We start from the raw sequence: 24,188 nt of genomic DNA, 5'->3' as shown, positions 1-24,188 counted from the left end.
TAGGCTAGTAACTTTACTCGTACTTAAGTAAAAATTCATTTAAGTAATCGTATATGGAGCTAATTTAGTGCCAAAACTTCGCAAATAAACAACGCATTCTGTAAATATGATATGATTTGTAAACAAACACAACACGATGTACAAATAAAAACACGACTATTTAACGCACACATTGTGATTTACAAATACAAAATGCAGCTGTTGCTAATTCATATGTGACTTTCAAATAAATGCACAGCTGTTTTCTAACACACTGCACTTCACAAACAAATGTGTGTTTCCACCGATAAAAAGAGGTTCCAGACAGAGAACTAGCGGGCCAATCTGGCACCACAGCATACCTGGTTTTTCAGCCCGAACCGTGACGTCCGTCTGTGGACCGAGAGTCGCGGTGAAACCGAAGTGCAAAACGCTTCTCACGTTAACGAACTAAAAAAAACAACAACTGAGACAAACACATCGCGTCTTCTTATCACCGATTGTTAGATCAATGCTTTTTACATAAGAACGAACATCTGTAACAGCAGCACAAATGCTCGTACATAATCTACACACTCCGCCATGATATTACTACTCTTAACTTTCGTTCAGTAATGCCCACCCATGATGACGCTGCTTGGTTTTCAAAAACTGGTGGAAACGTGTGTCGGTTCTCTACAGAACACCAACGTTCTGAGAAACCTGAACAGAAACGGTTCAAGAACCATGTTTTTTTTGGTGGAAAAGGGGTAAAACTGAACTGCGTCTTTCTGCACATGAGGAAGAAATCTATGGAGAAACCTTAAATAACATGAACCTAAAGGTATGAACTTACATTGTAGAAAAGAAAAACAAGGCAGTAGCAGCAGTGTGCACATTAAACCATTTACAGAAGGGTCATTAAGTTTGGCAAATTGAAATAATGGCATGTTTCTGACTTGAATGACAGGGGTTATTAAAAAGATCTCACACTTGTCAGAGACAACGTTTGAAGCTCAGGTCAATAGGACCTGCTAGTTAGAGAAGAAGTCCAAGAGTGGGTGTGGCCTGTACGGGGATCAAACCCACAACCTTGGCGTTATTAGCACCACGCTCTAACCAACTGAGCTAACTGGCCAGTTCATCTGGGCTTTCTTTAGATCTTTGTACATAATGCTACACTAACCCTAATCAAGCAGCTGAAACTGACTTTCTTAATACACATCTAAGAGGTTTTGTGGGTTCTTATATGTGTGAACTACGTATCTAAACTATATATTTAATAAAGTTCTTGACTGAGCTTAATGTCACCAACCAGTGACTGGAGCAGATACGACTCAGGTCCTGCACACGGTAAGTATGTGGAATGAATGTAGGATTTATACTTGTAGATTCTGGGTTTTAGGAAGTTGAGCTACTGTTCATATTTTCCCCAGTTGAACTAAAAACCTGAATTGATGTTTTAATTGTTCATTAAGACTTCACTAAGACTTATTACCATCAAGTAAATGTAAAGCATATTTCTATATGAAGAGCATCTGTTTCCAGATAATATACACTGAGGTTTGTCTGATCATCAGGCACGGTTGTGCAGTAAAAGGCACTCGTCCCTGGGTGGGCTCAAACCACCAACCTTTCGGTTAACAGCCGAACGCGCTAACCGATTGCGCCACAGAAACACGTGCACAGTCGACAGCACAGCTGTTTCATTGGACGGTACACAAAAAAAAAATCAAATCTCTCTCTATACTGGCTCACTGTGGAGGCAAATTGGTGGTTAAGTGGGCGGGTCTAAACTGATGAAGGCTGAATGAATGTACCACAATACAGTATAGTTTAGATAGTTCACACATATAAGAACCCACAAAACCTCTTAGATGTGTATTAAGAAAGTCTGAACATAAGAAATGACTAGACAGAGATGTCTGAAGTAGGCCTGAGATCTCGGATCATTAAAATAACATGAAACTGCTGCATTTCTGGTACAATAACAAACAAATTCAGTTTAGGAGTCGCTCATTTCTGCAGATCTTCACTGAAAGTGTGCAGAATCTCAAATGGTTTTTGTGCTGCCATGCAGTTGGTTGAATGAGGTTAGTGTAGACCCAAGACGAGTTCAAAACTCTGCATTGGTTAATCATCAGCCAACTATTCACACCTTCTTGTGTGAAGTACTAGCTCATTATCTATGGAACGTGTGCAAATGAACTAGATGGAGCCACAAAGCATGATGGGTGAAGTCTAACTACACCTATTTATCTTAGTAGAAAAGTTATTTACATTTAATCCTAAACACAAACAAGGAATTGAAAGGCTATTCTGTAAAGTGAAATGACATGAACTTAGATAAAGCCCAATTAGGCTGGAAAATCACGAGAGTTGCCAGGTTCAACAAAATTATCCAGCCTAATGTCTGGTCTAAAATCAACCCTGAAGCTAAAACTAGCCCAGAATCCAGGGTGTCACAGATATTGGTGAAATGGCAAATGATCGATCAGTAAGAGGCTATTCATTTATGAAAACTTAGCAAACACCATAAAGACCAGGGTAAAATTCTTCCACTTGAAAGTAAAAGTTGTTCTGTGTTTATTAAAGTAGATTAAACTTGAATAATGAATAAAAACAGATTCAGATCTGAGGTTGGTACATTACACCACATTACATTTGATAATTAATAATCATATTCACACCATCATGTACATTTGATAATTGAAGTAGAACAGTTCTAGTGGATATTAGTAGAAAATGAAACAAGACTTCAGTCACAAAAACGTAACTTCTGTGTGACCGTACTGGTGTCTATTAAAAATGCTGCTTCCAGTAAAACTTAATCCGCACTATAAGCATCAATATGGGTCATCCTCTTATGTGAATGCGCTGGTGTGGTGTACTTAAAGGATATTCCTTTCACTAAAGTTCTTTTCAGACAGTGAACTGTGATACGACCTCTCTCCTGTGTGAATGCGCTGGTGGTGTTGGAGAACATAATGTGCAATAAAATACTTCCCACACTCTTAACAGTGATGTAGTTTTTCTATGTGAATACGCTGATGCCGTTTGAGACTATTTTCATGAGCAAAAATCTTTCCACACTCTGAGCAGTAATACGGTTTCTCTCCTGTGTGAATACGCTGGTGGTTTTGAAGGTTGCCCTGTTGAGCAAAACTCTTTCCACACTCTGAGCAGTGATATGGTTTCTCTCCTGTGTGAATACGCTGGTGTACTTTAAGAGCATTACTGTAAGCAAAACTCTTTTCACACTCCAAGCAGTGATACGGTTTCTCTCCTGTGTGAATACGCTGGTGTTGTTGGAGTTTACTCTGTTGACCAAAACTCTTCCCACACTCTAAGCAGTGATACGGCTTTTCTCCTGTGTGAACACGCTGGTGTACTTTAAGGTCACTACTTTGAGTAAAACTCTTCCCACACTCTGAGCAGTGATATGGCTTCTCTCCTGTGTGAATGCGCTGGTGTCGTTGGAGATTACTCTGCATAGTAAAACTCTTCCCACACTCTGAGCAGTGATACGGTTTCTTTCCTGTGTGAATACGCTGGTGTTTTTGAAGGTTACCCTGTTGAGCAAAACTCTTTCCACACTCTGAGCAGTGATACGGCTTCTCTCCTGTATGAATGCGCTGGTGTCGTTGGAGATTACCCTGTGTAGTAAAACTCTTCCCACACTCTGAGCAGTGATGAAAGTTCTTCATGTTTATGCTTTGATAAGACTGTAGAAACTGTTTCCTTGGAAAGCAACAGAAACAAAGAAACAAGTCGATTAATTAGAATTACTTTTACTACATTAATACCACAATAATATTAAACTCTTCACCTAGTAATAAAAACATTAAATTCACTTCACGTCTAAGTGAGAATCTGAATTCAAAGAACATCAGGATAAAATACTTATAAATACTGCAGATATTAATAAGTAAATAACTATAAATAACTTGATATAAATAAAGATATAAGAGATCTGACTTTCTCAACATCAGTCCTGCACCAAGCAAATCTAATCCAGTTCATGACAGGACTAATAATTAGCTCACAAGTGTAAATCTTTGGTGTAGTGGGAGTAAAAAAGGCTTCATAAAACACCACAATTATGAGCATAACGGTATTTTAAACAGTCTGAATATATTAACCTGATAATATTAAATAACATAATAAAATATAAAGAACAACAAATGCAACATAAATGTAAAAGAAACAAACAAGAAAACCCTTTACCTTCCTGTTAGAATCCTGGCAGCCACTTTAACAAAGCTGGTGTCTCCAGCAGGTCGTTTCTAATGAAGAACGTGCAGAAGATCCTTCTTACCAAGTGACTCAGCTACAAGTCTAGAGTTTAGTCCTTAAATAGAGCTGAGGGCAAAGACCCAAGACCAGTTCAAAAGCTCTGCATTGGTCAATCACCAGACAACTATTCACACCTTCTTGTGTAAAGTACTAGCTCATTATCTATGGAACGTGTGCAAATGAACTAGATGGAGCCACAAAGCATGATGGGTGAAGTCAAACTACACCTATTTATCTTAACAGAAAAGTTATTTACATTTAATCCTAAACACAAACAAGGAATTGAAAGGCTATTCTGTAAAGTGAAATGACATGAACTTAGATAAAGCTTTTATGATAAGAATCTAAGTCATGTAAAATGCTGTATGTATATTTGTGTGAATTAGTTTCTACTGTATATGAGGAACAATAAGAAAACTAGAAGAGGAAACACCCACCTATAGATTTATCTGTATTTATGGTGTAGAAATATGTGAACTGTTGGATTTACTGAAGCACTTTCTACATTCTGAGCAGTGATACGAGCTCACTGAGGAAACATAAAGATTAATAAAGTGAAGGAAACAAAACCTGAAAATAAGAGCTTTACCTTCCGTTCAAATCCTGTTCAAACTGCTGAGAATGAGAGCAGTTCATAACTACAGGAACACAGACTGTACTTGTACTCGGTCTCTTTACCTCCAGCAGCGACTGGAACCAGCGCCAAACAATTCAACTCTACCCAGGGATGCCAAGTCTAGCACAAATATCCAGCTCAAAGTCTGTCTAAACCCGCCCTTCACATGCTAAAACTAGCAGACCTTGTTCATAGATATGTGAGTGCAAATCCTCATTAAAAACATTTTGTACGCTTTGTAATGAAAGCTTTTAGACAGCCGTGACACATTTTGAAAGTAGCCCAATTTGGGCGGGAAAATCGTGAGAGTTGCCAGGTTCAGCCTGGTCTAAAATCAACCCTGAAGCTGAAACTAGCCCAGAATCCAGGGTGTCACAGATACTGGTGAAATGGCAAATGAACGATCAGTACTACTAGTGAATCTTTTATTATTAATAATAATATTGTTTCATTTTACATTCCCGATTGATACTTTTTTGTGATGTATTTTGTTTACATTGGTATTACACAACAGTCCCAGTTTCTTATGTGGCCCCTTGGAAAATTTAATTACCCACCCCTGATTTAAACCCTATTTTTTTGGTACCCTTAAACTTAAACTATAATAAAGGCCTTTTAAATTCACATTTCTATAATGTATTTGTAACCTACATGTTGTGTACTATCATTATGAAGTGGAATTGTTCTGTGGAAACAAGAGAACTCCTTTTAATAACAATAACAGTTCATGTAATCAAGATTATTCCATTTAATAACAATCTAAATTATAACGGAAATGAGCTTAGAATATATTTTAGTTGACTTTAAATTTAAAGTAAAATCATAATGTCCAGTTATTACCAAACCATTTTTTTTTAAAGCCTGAAATTCTATCCTAAATAGTTCCGCCAGATGCTTTTGCCGTAATGTTTAGTATACGCACATCTTCACAAACAATGTGGGGGCTGATTTGACTGAGCATTTTGAAGTGAAGGCTTGACCGCAGTAGTAAATCAAACAGTTCACAGACACACAAGTGCACATTTGCACACGTTCCATAGATAATGAGCTAGTACTTCACACAAGAAGGTGTGAATGGTTGGCTGATGATTGACCAATGCAGAGTTTTGAACTGGTCTTGGGTCTTTGTCCTCAGCTCTATTTAAGGACTAAACTCTAGACTTGTAGCTGAGTCACTTGGTAAGAAGGATCTTCTGCACGTTCTTCATTAGAAACGACCTGCTGGAGACACCAGCTTTGTTAAAGTAGCTGCCAGGATTCTAACAGGAAGGTAAAGGGTTTTCTTGTTTGTTTCTTTTACATTTATGTTGCATTTGTTGTTCTTTGTATTTTATTATGTTATGTAATATTATCAGGTTAATATATTCAGACTGTTTAAAATAGCTTTATGCTCATAATTGTGGTGTTTTATGAAGCCTTTTTTACTCCCAGCACACCAAAGATTTACACTTGTGAGCTAATTATTAGTCCTGTCATGAACTGGATTAGATTTGCTTGGTGCAGGACTGATGTTGAGAAAGTCAGATCTCTTATATCTTTATTTATATCAAGTTATTTATAGTTATTTAATTATTAATATCTGCAGTATTTATAAGTATTTTATCCTGATGTTCTTTGAATTCAGATTCTCACTTAGACGTGAAGTGAATTTAATGTTTTTATTACTAGGTGAAGAGTTTAATATTATTGTGGTATTAATGTAGTAAAAGCAATTCTAATTAATCGACTCGTTTCTTTGTTTCTGTTGCTTTCCAAGGAAACAGTTTCTACAGTCTTATCAAAGCATAAACATGAAGAACTTTCATCACTGCTCAGAGTGTGGGAAGAGTTTTACTACGCAGAGTAATCTCCAACGACACCAGCGTATTCATACAGGAGAGAAGCCGTATCACTGCTCAGAGTGTGGAAAGAGTTTTACTCAAAGCAGTAACCTTAAATTACACCAGCGTATTTACACAGGAGAGAAACAGTATCACTGCTTAGAGTGTGGAAAGAGTTTTGCTTACAGTAATGCTCTTAAAGTACACCAGCGTATTCATACAGGAGAGAAACCGCATCACTGCTCAGTGTGGAAAGAGTTTTGCTTACAGTAATGCTCTTAAAGTACACCAGCGTATTCACACAGGAGAGAAACAGTATCACTGCTTAGAGTGTGGAAAGAGTTTTGCTTACAGTAATGCTCTTAAGGTACACCAGCGTGTTCACACTGGAGAAAAGTCGTATCACTGCTCAGAGTGTGGAAAAAGTTTTGCTCAACAGAGTAACCTCCAAAAACACCAGTGTATTCACACAGGAGAGAAACCGTATCACTGCTTAGAGTGTGGAAAGAGTTTTGCTGAACATGGTACCCTTCTAAAACACCAGCGTATTCACACAGGAGAGAAACCGTATTACTGCTCAGTGTGTGGAAAGATTTTTGCTCATGAAAATAGTCTCAAACGGCATCAGCATATTCACATAGAGAAACTACATCACTGTTAAGAGTGTGGGAAGTATTTTATTGCACATGTTCTCCAACAACACCAGCAAATTCACACAGGAGAGAGGTCGTATCACTGTTCACTGTCTGAAAAGAACTTTAGTGAAAGGAATATCCTTTAAGTACACTACACCAGCGCATTCACATAAGAGGATGACCCATATTGCTGCTCATAGTGCAGATGAAGTTTTACTGGAAGCAGCATTTTTAACAGACACCAGTACGGTCACACAGAAGTTACGTTTTTGTGACTGAAGTCTTGTTTCATTTTCTAGTAATATCCACTAGAACTGTTCTACTTCACAAATGTACATTATGGTATGAATATGATCATTAATCATCAAATGTAATGTGGTGTAATGTACCAACCTCAGATCTGAATCTGTTTTTGTTCTTTAATCAAGTTTAATCTACTTTAATAAACACAGAACAACTTTTATTTTCAAGTGGAAGAATTTTACCCTGGTCTTTATGGTGTTTGCAAAGTTTTCATAAATGAATAGCCTCTTACTTTAACACTTCTAGATCTACACTCCAAAATTCTAGTCTTTAGATGATTTCCACTTAGCAAATAATGAACCGTCCTCTATCAGAATGTACATGAGAAGGTGTGAATGGAGGGCTGTGGACTGAACAGTGTTGCATTGTTCTATCATCATGAGTCTTTGTTCTTTGTGTTTATCTATAGACCAAATTAGTGGTAGCTAAACTCCTTTGTTAAAAGAAATACTCATATTTACGTTTAATTATCCCACCATCTCCTAGTGCATAAAACCCAGTTCATATAAATCCTAGTGAAGAAAAGGTTGAATCCAGATGATTTGTTGTGGTGTTTTGTACTAAATGCAGGTGAAAGAGGATCAGCAGCAGCAGCTGAGCGGTGTGTGTGGTTCTCTGTGTGTTTTGTCTCTGTTTCAGGATCTTTTATTTGAAAAGCTGCATGTAGAACAGAGAAAGTAAAAGACGACACACAGCGGAGTGAAAGGCTGAACGACGGACGTCTATAAGAAGCAGCTTGTTTACAACATCTCTCGCTTATGGCCACACCACCCTGAGAACACCTGATCTCAGAAGCTAAGCAGGATCAGGCCTGGTTAGTACTTGGATGGGAGACCGCTTGGTAATATCAGGTGCTGGAAGCTTTTATCCACACACACCCACCTTCACTCCAAACCTCCTGTTACACACTGACCCAGCGGCTTTTTCTTCATCAAAGCTACACAATGAGACAAAGATCAGCTCATACTTTCATTCTTACTACAGTAAAACACATTTAACTGACTTTTAAAGTGAAGTTCAAAATGTTGTACAGACATCGTTACCATCTAGTGGTGCTAGAAATAAATTACAGCTTGTTACTTGGGTACAGATTTGTGACTTTATTATTATTATTTTATTTTTATCATTATTAATTGATGTTGTGTTTGTTGTAATAAAAAACTCTTCATGTTTTAAAGTTTAAAAGCATAAAAAGCACCGTCTATGAAGATAAGATAAGATAAGATGAGATAATCCTTTATTAGTCCCACAGTGGGGAAATTCCCATCGTTGCAGCAGCAAAGGGATAGTACAGCACTCAGTATAAAAAGATAGACAATAAGAGGAACAATATATAATAATAATAATAATAATAATAATAATATTAATAATAAGTCAGGAAAAAAACTCTGAAAAATATTTACAATAATTACAAATAATTGCACCTGGGAGAAATATTGCACATTGTAATAATTTCACATGGGGAAAAAAGTCAAACATTGTTATGAATAATTTAAAGTGTGTGTGTGTGATCTGCTTGGAGCAGTGCTGGTTATACAGTCTAACAGCAGCTGGAAGGAAGGAACTGCGGTACCGCTCCTTCCCACATTTGGGGTGAAGCAGCCGGTCACAGAAGGAGCTGCCCAGTGCTGGTGAAATCATTAATTCTGCAGAAGAACGTGTGTCAAATTTGGCCCTTATTTAATTTAGGAGGGTGGCAAATGTTGCACAGCTTGGTCATAGCGCGTTTCCTTCTGAAATACTGGGTAAAATGGGTTGTTCCAGACATTTTTCTGATGAACAGCATACTTTGATTAAAAAGTTGATAGTAGAGGGAAAAACATACAGAGAAGTGCAGCAAATTATTGGCTGCTCAGCTAAAATGATCTCAAATGCCTTGAAGTGACAACCAACACCTGAAAGACGCAGAAGGAAGCGTGGAACTACTGTTCCAATGGATCGAAGAATAGCCAAAATGGCAAATACTCAGCCAATGATCACCTCCAGAAAGAATTAGGAACATCTGAAGTTACCAGTGAGTACAGAAGATGATTAAGTGAAGCCAATTTACCAGCAAGAACTCCTTGCAAAGTCCCGTTGTTAAGAAAAAGACACGACCTGAATGGGTTCACATTTGCCAAGAACACATTGACTGGTCCAAAGAGAAATGGCTCAACATTTTGTGGACTGGTGAAAGCAAAATTGTTCTTTTTGGGTCTAGTGGCTGTAGACAGTATGTCAGACGACCCTCGAGCACTGAATTCAATCCAAAGTTCACTGTGAAGACAGTAAAGCATGGTGGTACAAAATGATGATATGGGATGTTTCTCATGCCTATTTATCACATACGAGGGATCATGGATCAGTTTAACTATATCAGAATACTTGAGGAGATCATGTTGCCTATTTATCACATACGAGGGATCATGGATCAGTTTAAATATATCAGAATACTTGAGGAGATCATGTTGCCCTATGTAGAAGAAGAAATGTCCTTAAAATGGGTGTTTCAACATGACAATGATGAATCTTGGTTACAGACAAACAAGATTGAGGTAATAGAGTGACCAGCCCAATCCCCTGACCTCAATCCCATAGAGAACCTGTGGGCTGACGTCTGAAGCGCGTTTTTTTGAGGCAAAACCCAAAATTGCAGAAGAACTGTGGAATGTAGTCTAATCATCCATACCTGTTCAGAGGTGCCAGAAGTTGATCGACTCGATGCAACACAGATCTCAGAAACAATTGTTTTGCCACTAAATATTAGTTCAGTAATTTAAAGTAAAGTAAAACCTCAAACATTTCTTCATGTTATAGATAATTTTTTTGAGTTTTTAATGAAAAATGCTGGCACTGCTATTTTTTTGAACAGCCTAATATTCATTTTTATAATATTCATTAATTTTCTGTAAAGGATTAACACAAACTGGCAAAATTTTGTTAATGTTTTGATTTAGAATTAAAAGTGTAGTATTTTCAGTGCATTTGTATTTATGGAAATAAAAGTTATTATAATGATTTTGTGCTTTATTCACTTTTTTAAAATCACTGCTATTTTTTTAAACACTACTGTATGTGAGAACAAATCATCATTAAACACATTTTGTACGGTTTGCAATGAAAGCTTTTAGACAGCCGTGACACATTTTGAAAGTAGCCCAATTTTCAACCATTACTGAATTTTTAAACAAGCCCAATTTGGCGGGAAAATTGCGAGAGTTGCCAGGTTCAGCAAAATTATCCAGCCTAATGTCTGGTCTACAATAAACCCTGAAGCTGAAACTAGCCCAGAATCCAGGGTGTCACAGATATTGGTGAAATGGCAAATGATTGATCAGTGTACTACTAGTGAATCTTTTATTATTATTAATAATATTAATATCGTTTTTTTTACATTCCTATTGATACTTTTTGTGATGTATTTTGTTTACATTGGTATTACAGCTAGTAATATCATTAAACTATTAGTCATTTTATTATTTTTTTATAATCGTTTTAGATCTCAAGCTCTGAATTTCACTTCCACTCTTTTCTGTTCTTTCCTCTCCTGTTTTCTTCTCCTCTCCAATCTTCTTTATTAATGATTTAGTCTTTTTATTCTGTTATGATTTATGAATAGAATTTCAGGTTACATGAAGAACTATTTTGAATTATTACCCACCCAGTCCTTTACATCCACTTTCTCTCATCACTCCAGCTCAGGCCTATACAAATACATTGACCATGAGTTTAGTCCCATTTAACAACCATGGACACATTTGCTGACATCAGATTCAAAACCAAACTCTCATCACACAGAGGACTCGGATGGAATTTACAGTTTAACAAATATATTTATTCATCAATAAAGAAACACTTGTCTCCTGACCCCTCAATTGGTCTTGGTCAGTTGGTCACCTCTATGATAAGAAAACACCTGAACTACCACAATAGTATTTATTTATTTTTAAATGTAATTTCAAAACATGTCAGTGCAGTCTGTATTAGGATTTATATGAACAAAGACTCATGATGATAGAACAATGCAACACTGTTCAGTCCACAGCCCTCCATTCACACCTTCTCATGTACATTCTGGTTGAGGACGGTTCATTATTTGATAAGTGGAAATCATCTAAACACTAGAATTTTGGAGTGTAGACCTACTGTAGAAGTGTTAAAGTAAGAGGCTATTCATTTATGAAAACTTAGCAAACACCATAAAGACCAGGGTAAAATTCTTCCACTTGAAAGTAAAAGTTGTTCTGTGTTTATTAAAGTAGATTAAACTTGAATAAAGAACAAAAACAGATTCAGATCTGAGGTTGGTACATTACATCACATTACATTTGATGATTAATAATAATATTCATACCATCATGTACATTTGATAATTGAAGTAGAACAGTTGTAGTGGATATTAGTAGAAAAAGAAAGTACACATAGCTTTTTCTGTACATGCAGTAGTGGAGTATAATTTTATTTTCTCCGCTGAATGCACTGGTGTTTTTCAAGACGACTCCAGTCACAAAAACTATTAAAAATGCTGCTTTCAGTAAAACTTCATCCGCACTATAAGCAGCAATATGGGTCATCCTCTTATGTGAATGCGCTGGTGTGGTGTACTTAAAGGATATTCCTTTCACTAAAGTTCTTATCAGACAATGAACAGTTCTCTCCTGTGTGAATGCGCTGGTGTTGTTGGAGAACATAATATGCAATAAAATACTTCCCAGACTCTTAACAGTGATGTAGAAAAATTTTTTTACACGTGCAGTGATACGGTTTCTCTCCTGTGTGAATACGCTGGTGATTTTGGAGGTTACTCTGTTGAGCAAAACTCTTTCCACACTGAGCAGTAATACGGTTTCTCTCCTGTGTGAATACGCTGGTGTTTTTGAAGGTTACCCTGTTCAGCAAAACACTTTCCACACTCTAAGCAGTGATACGGTTTCTCTCCTGTGTGAATACGCTGGTGTTTTTGGAGGTTAACCTGTTGAGCAAAACACTTTCCACACTCTGAGCAGTGATATGGCTTCTCTCCTGTATGAATTCGCTGGTGTCGTTGAAGATTACTCTGCATAGTAAAACTTTTCCCACACTCTGAGCAGTGATATGGCTTCTCTCCTGTGTGAATGCGCTGGTGTTGTTGGAGTGTAGTCTGATGAGAAAAACTCTTCCCACACTCTGAGCAGTGATATGGCTTCTCTCCTGTGTGAATGCGCTGGTGTTGTTGAAGATTACTCTGCATAGTAAAACTCTTCCCACACTCTGAGCAGTGATATGGCTTCTCTCCTGTGTGAATGCGCTGGTGTTGTTGGAGATTACTCTGTGTAGTAAAACTCTTCCCACACTCTGAGCAGTGATGAAAGTTCTTCATGTTTATGCTTTGATAAGACTGTAGAAACTGTTTCCTTGGAAAGCAACAGAAACAAAGAAACAAGTCGATTAATTAGAATTACTTTTACTACATTAATACCACAATAATATTAAACTCTTCACCTAGTAATAAAAACATGAAATTCACTTCACGTCTAAGTGAGAATCTAAATTCAAAGAACATCAGGATAAAATACTTATAAATACTGCAGATATTAATAATTAAATAACTAAAAATAACTTGATATAAATAAAGATATAAGAGATCTGACTTTCTCAACATCAGTCCTGCACCAAGCAAATCTAATCCAGTTCATGACAGGACTAATAATTAGCTCACAAGTGTAAATCTTTGGTGTGCTGGGAGTAAAAAAAGCTCCATAAATCACCACAATTATGAGCATAAAGCTATTTTAAACAGTCTGAATATATTAACCTGATAATATTAAATAACATCATGAAATAAAAAGAACAACAAATGCAACATAAATGTAAAAGAAACAAACAAGAAAACCCTTTACCTTCCTGTTAGAATCCTGGCAGCCACTTTAACAAAGCTGGTGTCTCCAGCAGGTCGTTTCTAATGAAGAACGTGCAGAAGATCCTTCTTACCAAGTGACTCAGCTACAAGTCTAGAGTTTAGTCCTTAAATAGAGCTGAGGACAAAGACCCAAGACGAGTTCAAAACTCTGCATTGGTCAATCATCAGCCAACTATTCACACCTTCTTGTGTGAAGTACTAGCTCATTATCTATGGAACGTGTGCAAATGAACTAGATGGAGCCACAAAGCATGATGGGTGAAGTTAAACTACACCTATTTATCTCAGCAGAGAAGTGATTTACATTTAATCCTAAACACAAACAAGGAATTGAAAGGCTATTCTGTAAAGTGAAATGACATGAACTTAGATAAAGCTTTTATGATAAGAATCTAAGTCATGTAAAATGCTGTATGTATATTTGTGTGAATTAGTTTCTACTGTATATGAGGAACAATAAGAAAACTATAAGAGGAAACACCCACCTATAGATTTATCTGTATTTATGGTGTAGAAATATTTACTGTGCTGTTTGATTTACTACTGTGGTCAAGCCTCCACTTCAAAATGTTCACTCAAATCAGCTCCCACATTGTTTGTGAAGATGTGCGTATACTAAACATTACGGTAAAAGTGTCTGACGGAACTTTTTAGGATAGAATTTCAGGCTTTAAAATAAAAGGTTTGGTAATAACTGGACATTATGATTTTACTTTAAATTTAAAGTCAACTAAAACATAATCTAAGCTCATTTCCGTTTTAATTTAGATTGTTATTAAATGAAATAATCTTGATTACATGAATTGTTATTGTTATTAAAATGAATCTACTTGTTTTCACAGAACAGTTCCACTTCATAATGATAGTACATCACCTGTAGTTTACACTCAGTCAATATGAAGACATTCAGATGTATCATTTCTAAATACATTCTAAAATTGTGACAATATAAAAGGCCTTTATTATAAGGTTTAAGGGTACCAAAAAACAGGGTTTAGATTTGCATAAAACTTTTAGCATAGACCATGTGATTTGTACAGTAAAACAGGGTTAAAATCAGGGGTGGGCAATTAAATTTTCCAAGGGGCCACATAAGAACCTGGGACTGTTGTGGAGGGCCGGACCAATAAGGTGAACTTAATTCTGCTCAATATTAATTTTGTCTCTTTATTTACATTTTCAGCATTTAGCAGATATCTTTATCCAAAGCGATTTACAATACAGTTACAGTATACAGTCTGAGCAATTGAGGGTTAAGGGCCTTGCTCAAGGGTCCAACAGCAGCAACCTGGCTGTGGTGGGGCTTGAACCAGCGACCTTCTAATTACTAGTCCAGTACCTTAAGCACAACGCTATGACTGCCCACTCTTTACTAAAAGCAGAAAATTGTAAACAAAATACAACACAAAAAGTATCAATCGGAATGTAAAATGACACTATATTATTATTAATAATAAAAGATTCACTTGTAGTACTGATATCTGTGACACCCTGGATTCTGGGCTAGTTTCAGCTTCAGGGTTGATTTTAGACCGGACTGAACCTGGCAACTCTTGCGATTTTCCCACCAAATTGGGCTACTTTCAAAATGTGTCACGGCTGTCTAAAAGCTTTCATTACAAACCGTACAAAATGTTTTTAATGAGTATTTGCGCTCACATACCTATGAACAAGGTCTGCTAGTTTTAGCATGTGAAGGGCGGGTTTAGACAGACTTTGAGCTGGATATTTGTGCTGGACTTGGCATCCTTGGGTAGAGTTGAATTGTTTGGCGTTGGTTCCAGTTGCTGCTGGAGGTAAACAGACCGAGTACAAGTACAGTCCGTGTTCCTGTAGTTATGAACTGCTCTCATTCTCAGCAGTTTGAACAGGATTTGAACGGAAGGTAAAGCTTTTATTTTCAGGTTTTCTTTCCTTCCCTTTATTAATCTTTATGTTTCCTCAGTGAGCTTGTATCACTGCTCAGAATATAGAAAGTGTTTCAGTAAATCCAACAGTTCACATATTTCTACACCATAAATACAGATAAATCTATAGGTGGGTGTTTCCTCTTATAGTTTTCTTATTGTTCCTCATATACAGTAGAAACTAATTCACACAAATATACATACAGCATTTTACATGACTTAGATTCTTATCATAAAAGCTTTATCTAAGTTCATGTCATTTCACTTTACAGAATAGCCTTTCAATTCCTTGTTTGTGTTTAGGATTAAATGTAAATAACTTCTCTGCTGAGATAAATAGGTGTAGTTTGACTTCACCCATCATGCTTTGTGGCTCCATCTACATCATTTGCACACGTTCCATAGATAATGAGCTAGTACTTCACACAAGAAGGTGTGAATAGTTGGCTGATGATTGACCAATGCAGAGTTTTGAACTGGTCTTGGGTCTTTGTCTCAGCTCTATTTAAGGACTAAACTCTAGACTTGTAGCTGAGTCACTTGGTAAGAAGGATCTTCTGCACATTCTTCATTAGAAACAACCTGCTGGAGACACCAGCTTTGTTAAAGTGGCTGCCAGGGTTCTAACAGGAAGGTAAAGGGTTTTCTTGTTTGTTTCTTTTACATTTATGTTGCATTTGTTGTTTTTATTTTATTATGTTATTTAATATTATCAGGTTAATATATTCAGCTATTATAAAATAGCTTTATGCTCATAATTGTGGTGTTTTATGAAGCCTTTTTTACTCCCAGCACACCAAAGATTTACACTTGTGAGCTAATTATTAGTCCTGTCATGAACTGGATTAGATTTGCTTGGTGCAGGACTGATGTTGAGAAAGTCAGATCTCTTATATCTTTATTTATATCAAGTTATTTATAGTTATTTAATTATTAATATCTGCAGTATTTATAAGTATTTTATCCTGATGTTCTTTGAATTCAGATTCTCACTTAGACGTGAAGTGAATTTAATGTTTTTATTACTAGGTGAAGAGTTTAATACTATTGTCTATTATTGTCTTTCTACAGTCTTATCAAAGCATAAACATGAAGAACTTTCATCACTGCTCAGAGTGTGGGAAGAGTTTTATTAAGCAGAGTCATCTCCAACAACACCAGCGCATTCACCCAGGAGAGAAGCCATATCACTGCTCAGAGTGTGGGAAGAGTTTTACTGCACAGAGTAATCTCCAACGACACCAGCGTATTCATACAGGAGAGAAGCCGTATCACTGCTCAGAGTGTGGAAAGAGTTTTACTCAAAGCAGTAACCTTAAATTACACCAGCGTATTTACACAGGAGAGAAACAGTATCACTGCTTAGAGTGTGGAAAGAGTTTTGCTTACAGTAATGCTCTTAAAGTACACCAGCGTATTCATACAGGAGAGAAACCGCATCACTGCTCAGTGTGGAAAGAGTTTTGCTTACAGTAATGCTCTTAAAGTACACCAGCGTATTCACACAGGAGAGAAACAGTATCACTGCTTAGAGTGTGGAAAGAGTTTTGCTTACAGTAATGCTCTTAAGGTACACCAGCGTGTTCACACTGGAGAAAAGTCGTATCACTGCTCAGAGTGTGGAAAAAGTTTTGCTCAACAGAGTAACCTCCAAAAACACCAGTGTATTCACACAGGAGAGAAACCGTATCACTGCTTAGAGTGTGGAAAGAGTTTTGCTGAACATGGTACCCTTCTAAAACACCAGCGTATTCACACAGGAGAGAAACCGTATTACTGCTCAGTGTGTGGAAAGATTTTTGCTCATGAAAATAGTCTCAAACGGCATCAGCATATTCACATAGAGAAACTACATCACTGTTAAGAGTGTGGGAAGTATTTTATTGCACATGTTCTCCAACAACACCAGCAAATTCACACAGGAGAGAGGTCGTATCACTGTTCACTGTCTGAAAAGAACTTTAGTGAAAGGAATATCCTTTAAGTACACTACACCAGCGCATTCACATAAGAGGATGACCCATATTGCTGCTCATAGTGCAGATGAAGTTTTACTGGAAGCAGCATTTTTAACAGACACCAGTACGGTCACACAGAAGTTACGTTTTTGTGACTGAAGTCTTGTTTCATTTTCTAGTAATATCCACTAGAACTGTTCTACTTCACAAATGTACATTATGGTATGAATATGATCATTAATCATCAAATGTAATGTGGTGTAATGTACCAACCTCAGATCTGAATCTGTTTTTGTTCTTTAATCAAGTTTAATCTACTTTAATAAACACAGAACAACTTTTATTTTCAAGTGGAAGAATTTTACCCTGGTCTTTATGGTGTTTGCAAAGTTTTCATAAATGAATAGCCTCTTACTTTAACACTTCTAGATCTACACTCCAAAATTCTAGTCTTTAGATGATTTCCACTTAGCAAATAATGAACCGTCCTCTATCAGAATGTACATGAGAAGGTGTGAATGGAGGGCTGTGGACTGAACAGTGTTGCATTGTTCTATCATCATGAGTCTTTGTTCTTTGTGTTTATCTATAGACCAAATTAGTGGTAGCTAAACTCCTTTGTTAAAAGAAATACTCATATTTACGTTTAATTATCCCACCATCTCCTAGTGCATAAAACCCAGTTCATATAAATCCTAGTGAAGAAAAGGTTGAATCCAGATGATTTGTTGTGGTGTTTTGTACTAAATGCAGGTGAAAGAGGATCAGCAGCAGCAGCTGAGCGGTGTGTGTGGTTCTCTGTGTGTTTTGTCTCTGTTTCAGGATCTTTTATTTGAAAAGCTGCATGTAGAACAGAGAAAGTAAAAGACGACACACAGCGGAGTGAAAGGCTGAACGACGGACGTCTATAAGAAGCAGCTTGTTTACAACATCTCTCGCTTATGGCCACACCACCCTGAGAACACCTGATCTCAGAAGCTAAGCAGGATCAGGCCTGGTTAGTACTTGGATGGGAGACCGCTTGGTAATATCAGGTGCTGGAAGCTTTTATCCACACACACCCACCTTCACTCCAAACCTCCTGTTACACACTGACCCAGCGGCTTTTTCTTCATCAAAGCTACACAATGAGACAAAGATCAGCTCATACTTTCATTCTTACTACAGTAAAACACATTTAACTGACTTTTAAAGTGAAGTTCAAAATGTTGTACAGACATCGTTACCATCTAGTGGTGCTAGAAATAAATTACAGCTTGTTACTTGGGTACAGATTTGTGACTTTATTATTATTATTTTATTTTTATCATTATTAATTGATGTTGTGTTTGTTGTAATAAAAAACTCTTCATGTTTTAAAGTTTAAAAGCATAAAAAGCACCGTCTATGAAGATAAGATAAGATAAGATGAGATAATCCTTTATTAGTCCCACAGTGGGGAAATTCCCATCGTTGCAGCAGCAAAGGGATAGTACAGCACTCAGTATAAAAAGATAGACAATAAGAGGAACAATATATAATAATAATAATAATAATAATAATAATATTAATAATAAGTCAGGAAAAAAACTCTGAAAAATATTTACAATAATTACAAATAATTGCACCTGGGAGAAATATTGCACATTGTAATAATTTCACATGGGGAAAAAAGTCAAACATTGTTATGAATAATTTAAAGTGTGTGTGTGTGATCTGCTTGGAGCAGTGCTGGTTATACAGTCTAACAGCAGCTGGAAGGAAGGAACTGCGGTACCGCTCCTTCCCACATTTGGGGTGAAGCAGCCGGTCACAGAAGGAGCTGCCCAGTGCTGGTGAAATCATTAATTCTGCAGAAGAACGTGTGTCAAATTTGGCCCTTATTTAATTTAGGAGGGTGGCAAATGTTGCACAGCTTGGTCATAGCGCGTTTCCTTCTGAAATACTGGGTAAAATGGGTTGTTCCAGACATTTTTCTGATGAACAGCATACTTTGATTAAAAAGTTGATAGTAGAGGGAAAAACATACAGAGAAGTGCAGCAAATTATTGGCTGCTCAGCTAAAATGATCTCAAATGCCTTGAAGTGACAACCAACACCTGAAAGACGCAGAAGGAAGCGTGGAACTACTGTTCCAATGGATCGAAGAATAGCCAAAATGGCAAATACTCAGCCAATGATCACCTCCAGAAAGAATTAGGAACATCTGAAGTTACCAGTGAGTACAGAAGATGATTAAGTGAAGCCAATTTACCAGCAAGAACTCCTTGCAAAGTCCCGTTGTTAAGAAAAAGACACGACCTGAATGGGTTCACATTTGCCAAGAACACATTGACTGGTCCAAAGAGAAATGGCTCAACATTTTGTGGACTGGTGAAAGCAAAATTGTTCTTTTTGGGTCTAGTGGCTGTAGACAGTATGTCAGACGACCCTCGAGCACTGAATTCAATCCAAAGTTCACTGTGAAGACAGTAAAGCATGGTGGTACAAAATGATGATATGGGATGTTTCTCATGCCTATTTATCACATACGAGGGATCATGGATCAGTTTAACTATATCAGAATACTTGAGGAGATCATGTTGCCTATTTATCACATACGAGGGATCATGGATCAGTTTAAATATATCAGAATACTTGAGGAGATCATGTTGCCCTATGTAGAAGAAGAAATGTCCTTAAAATGGGTGTTTCAACATGACAATGATGAATCTTGGTTACAGACAAACAAGATTGAGGTAATAGAGTGACCAGCCCAATCCCCTGACCTCAATCCCATAGAGAACCTGTGGGCTGACGTCTGAAGCGCGTTTTTTTGAGGCAAAACCCAAAATTGCAGAAGAACTGTGGAATGTAGTCTAATCATCCATACCTGTTCAGAGGTGCCAGAAGTTGATCGACTCGATGCAACACAGATCTCAGAAACAATTGTTTTGCCACTAAATATTAGTTCAGTAATTTAAAGTAAAGTAAAACCTCAAACATTTCTTCATGTTATAGATAATTTTTTTGAGTTTTTAATGAAAAATGCTGGCACTGCTATTTTTTTGAACAGCCTAATATTCATTTTTATAATATTCATTAATTTTCTGTAAAGGATTAACACAAACTGGCAAAATTTTGTTAATGTTTTGATTTAGAATTAAAAGTGTAGTATTTTCAGTGCATTTGTATTTATGGAAATAAAAGTTATTATAATGATTTTGTGCTTTATTCACTTTTTTAAAATCACTGCTATTTTTTTAAACACTACTGTATGTGAGAACAAATCATCATTAAACACATTTTGTACGGTTTGCAATGAAAGCTTTTAGACAGCCGTGACACATTTTGAAAGTAGCCCAATTTTCAACCATTACTGAATTTTTAAACAAGCCCAATTTGGCGGGAAAATTGCGAGAGTTGCCAGGTTCAGCAAAATTATCCAGCCTAATGTCTGGTCTACAATAAACCCTGAAGCTGAAACTAGCCCAGAATCCAGGGTGTCACAGATATTGGTGAAATGGCAAATGATTGATCAGTGTACTACTAGTGAATCTTTTATTATTATTAATAATATTAATATCGTTTTTTTTACATTCCTATTGATACTTTTTGTGATGTATTTTGTTTACATTGGTATTACAGCTAGTAATATCATTAAACTATTAGTCATTTTATTATTTTTTTATAATCGTTTTAGATCTCAAGCTCTGAATTTCACTTCCACTCTTTTCTGTTCTTTCCTCTCCTGTTTTCTTCTCCTCTCCAATCTTCTTTATTAATGATTTAGTCTTTTTATTCTGTTATGATTTATGAATAGAATTTCAGGTTACATGAAGAACTATTTTGAATTATTACCCACCCAGTCCTTTACATCCACTTTCTCTCATCACTCCAGCTCAGGCCTATACAAATACATTGACCATGAGTTTAGTCCCATTTAACAACCATGGACACATTTGCTGACATCAGATTCAAAACCAAACTCTCATCACACAGAGGACTCGGATGGAATTTACAGTTTAACAAATATATTTATTCATCAATAAAGAAACACTTGTCTCCTGACCCCTCAATTGGTCTTGGTCAGTTGGTCACCTCTATGATAAGAAAACACCTGAACTACCACAATAGTATTTATTTATTTTTAAATGTAATTTCAAAACATGTCAGTGCAGTCTGTATTAGGATTTATATGAACAAAGACTCATGATGATAGAACAATGCAACACTGTTCAGTCCACAGCCCTCCATTCACACCTTCTCATGTACATTCTGGTTGAGGACGGTTCATTATTTGATAAGTGGAAATCATCTAAACACTAGAATTTTGGAGTGTAGACCTACTGTAGAAGTGTTAAAGTAAGAGGCTATTCATTTATGAAAACTTAGCAAACACCATAAAGACCAGGGTAAAATTCTTCCACTTGAAAGTAAAAGTTGTTCTGTGTTTATTAAAGTAGATTAAACTTGAATAAAGAACAAAAACAGATTCAGATCTGAGGTTGGTACATTACATCACATTACATTTGATGATTAATAATAATATTCATACCATCATGTACATTTGATAATTGAAGTAGAACAGTTGTAGTGGATATTAGTAGAAAAAGAAAGTACACATAGCTTTTTCTGTACATGCAGTAGTGGAGTATAATTTTATTTTCTCCGCTGAATGCACTGGTGTTTTTCAAGACGACTCCAGTCACAAAAACTATTAAAAATGCTGCTTTCAGTAAAACTTCATCCGCACTATAAGCAGCAATATGGGTCATCCTCTTATGTGAATGCGCTGGTGTGGTGTACTTAAAGGATATTCCTTTCACTAAAGTTCTTATCAGACAATGAACAGTTCTCTCCTGTGTGAATGCGCTGGTGTTGTTGGAGAACATAATATGCAATAAAATACTTCCCAGACTCTTAACAGTGATGTAGAAAAATTTTTTTACACGTGCAGTGATACGGTTTCTCTCCTGTGTGAATACGCTGGTGATTTTGGAGGTTACTCTGTTGAGCAAAACTCTTTCCACACTGAGCAGTAATACGGTTTCTCTCCTGTGTGAATACGCTGGTGTTTTTGAAGGTTACCCTGTTCAGCAAAACACTTTCCACACTCTAAGCAGTGATACGGTTTCTCTCCTGTGTGAATACGCTGGTGTTTTTGGAGGTTAACCTGTTGAGCAAAACACTTTCCACACTCTGAGCAGTGATATGGCTTCTCTCCTGTATGAATTCGCTGGTGTCGTTGAAGATTACTCTGCATAGTAAAACTTTTCCCACACTCTGAGCAGTGATATGGCTTCTCTCCTGTGTGAATGCGCTGGTGTTGTTGGAGTGTAGTCTGATGAGAAAAACTCTTCCCACACTCTGAGCAGTGATATGGCTTCTCTCCTGTGTGAATGCGCTGGTGTTGTTGAAGATTACTCTGCATAGTAAAACTCTTCCCACACTCTGAGCAGTGATATGGCTTCTCTCCTGTGTGAATGCGCTGGTGTTGTTGGAGATTACTCTGTGTAGTAAAACTCTTCCCACACTCTGAGCAGTGATGAAAGTTCTTCATGTTTATGCTTTGATAAGACTGTAGAAACTGTTTCCTTGGAAAGCAACAGAAACAAAGAAACAAGTCGATTAATTAGAATTACTTTTACTACATTAATACCACAATAATATTAAACTCTTCACCTAGTAATAAAAACATGAAATTCACTTCACGTCTAAGTGAGAATCTAAATTCAAAGAACATCAGGATAAAATACTTATAAATACTGCAGATATTAATAATTAAATAACTAAAAATAACTTGATATAAATAAAGATATAAGAGATCTGACTTTCTCAACATCAGTCCTGCACCAAGCAAATCTAATCCAGTTCATGACAGGACTAATAATTAGCTCACAAGTGTAAATCTTTGGTGTGCTGGGAGTAAAAAAAGCTCCATAAATCACCACAATTATGAGCATAAAGCTATTTTAAACAGTCTGAATATATTAACCTGATAATATTAAATAACATCATGAAATAAAAAGAACAACAAATGCAACATAAATGTAAAAGAAACAAACAAGAAAACCCTTTACCTTCCTGTTAGAATCCTGGCAGCCACTTTAACAAAGCTGGTGTCTCCAGCAGGTCGTTTCTAATGAAGAACGTGCAGAAGATCCTTCTTACCAAGTGACTCAGCTACAAGTCTAGAGTTTAGTCCTTAAATAGAGCTGAGGACAAAGACCCAAGACGAGTTCAAAACTCTGCATTGGTCAATCATCAGCCAACTATTCACACCTTCTTGTGTGAAGTACTAGCTCATTATCTATGGAACGTGTGCAAATGAACTAGATGGAGCCACAAAGCATGATGGGTGAAGTTAAACTACACCTATTTATCTCAGCAGAGAAGTGATTTACATTTAATCCTAAACACAAACAAGGAATTGAAAGGCTATTCTGTAAAGTGAAATGACATGAACTTAGATAAAGCTTTTATGATAAGAATCTAAGTCATGTAAAATGCTGTATGTATATTTGTGTGAATTAGTTTCTACTGTATATGAGGAACAATAAGAAAACTATAAGAGGAAACACCCACCTATAGATTTATCTGTATTTATGGTGTAGAAATATTTACTGTGCTGTTTGATTTACTACTGTGGTCAAGCCTCCACTTCAAAATGTTCACTCAAATCAGCTCCCACATTGTTTGTGAAGATGTGCGTATACTAAACATTACGGTAAAAGTGTCTGACGGAACTTTTTAGGATAGAATTTCAGGCTTTAAAATAAAAGGTTTGGTAATAACTGGACATTATGATTTTACTTTAAATTTAAAGTCAACTAAAACATAATCTAAGCTCATTTCC

General features: G+C 36.6%; 1 protein-coding gene and 2 pseudogenes across 1 annotated transcript; 2 read left to right on the top strand and 1 right to left on the bottom strand.

Annotated features, from left to right (window-relative positions):
* The first annotated feature begins 8,382 nt into the window (after positions 1 to 8,382).
* LOC134327158 (5S ribosomal RNA) lies at positions 8,383 to 8,491 on the top strand (annotated as a pseudogene).
* Positions 8,492 to 12,444: 3,953 nt separating this feature from the next.
* On the bottom strand, positions 12,445 to 22,868 carry LOC134326908 (zinc finger protein 502-like; the record flags this gene model as incomplete). The annotated part of the gene is made up of 2 exons (XM_063009017.1): positions 12,445 to 12,960; positions 22,365 to 22,868. Coding segments are annotated over 2 exons (1,020 nt in total), but the record flags the coding sequence as incomplete, so codon positions are not given.
* Positions 18,309 to 18,417, top strand: LOC134327157 (5S ribosomal RNA; annotated as a pseudogene).
* Positions 22,869 to 24,188: the final 1,320 nt, after the last annotated feature.

This window comes from Trichomycterus rosablanca, chromosome 14 (genome assembly GCF_030014385.1).
Source record: "Trichomycterus rosablanca isolate fTriRos1 chromosome 14, fTriRos1.hap1, whole genome shotgun sequence".
NCBI lineage: Eukaryota > Metazoa > Chordata > Actinopteri > Siluriformes > Trichomycteridae > Trichomycterus > Trichomycterus rosablanca.
The sequence above is the reverse complement of the archived record's forward strand: the minus strand, read 5'-3'. Positions and strand labels throughout refer to the sequence as shown.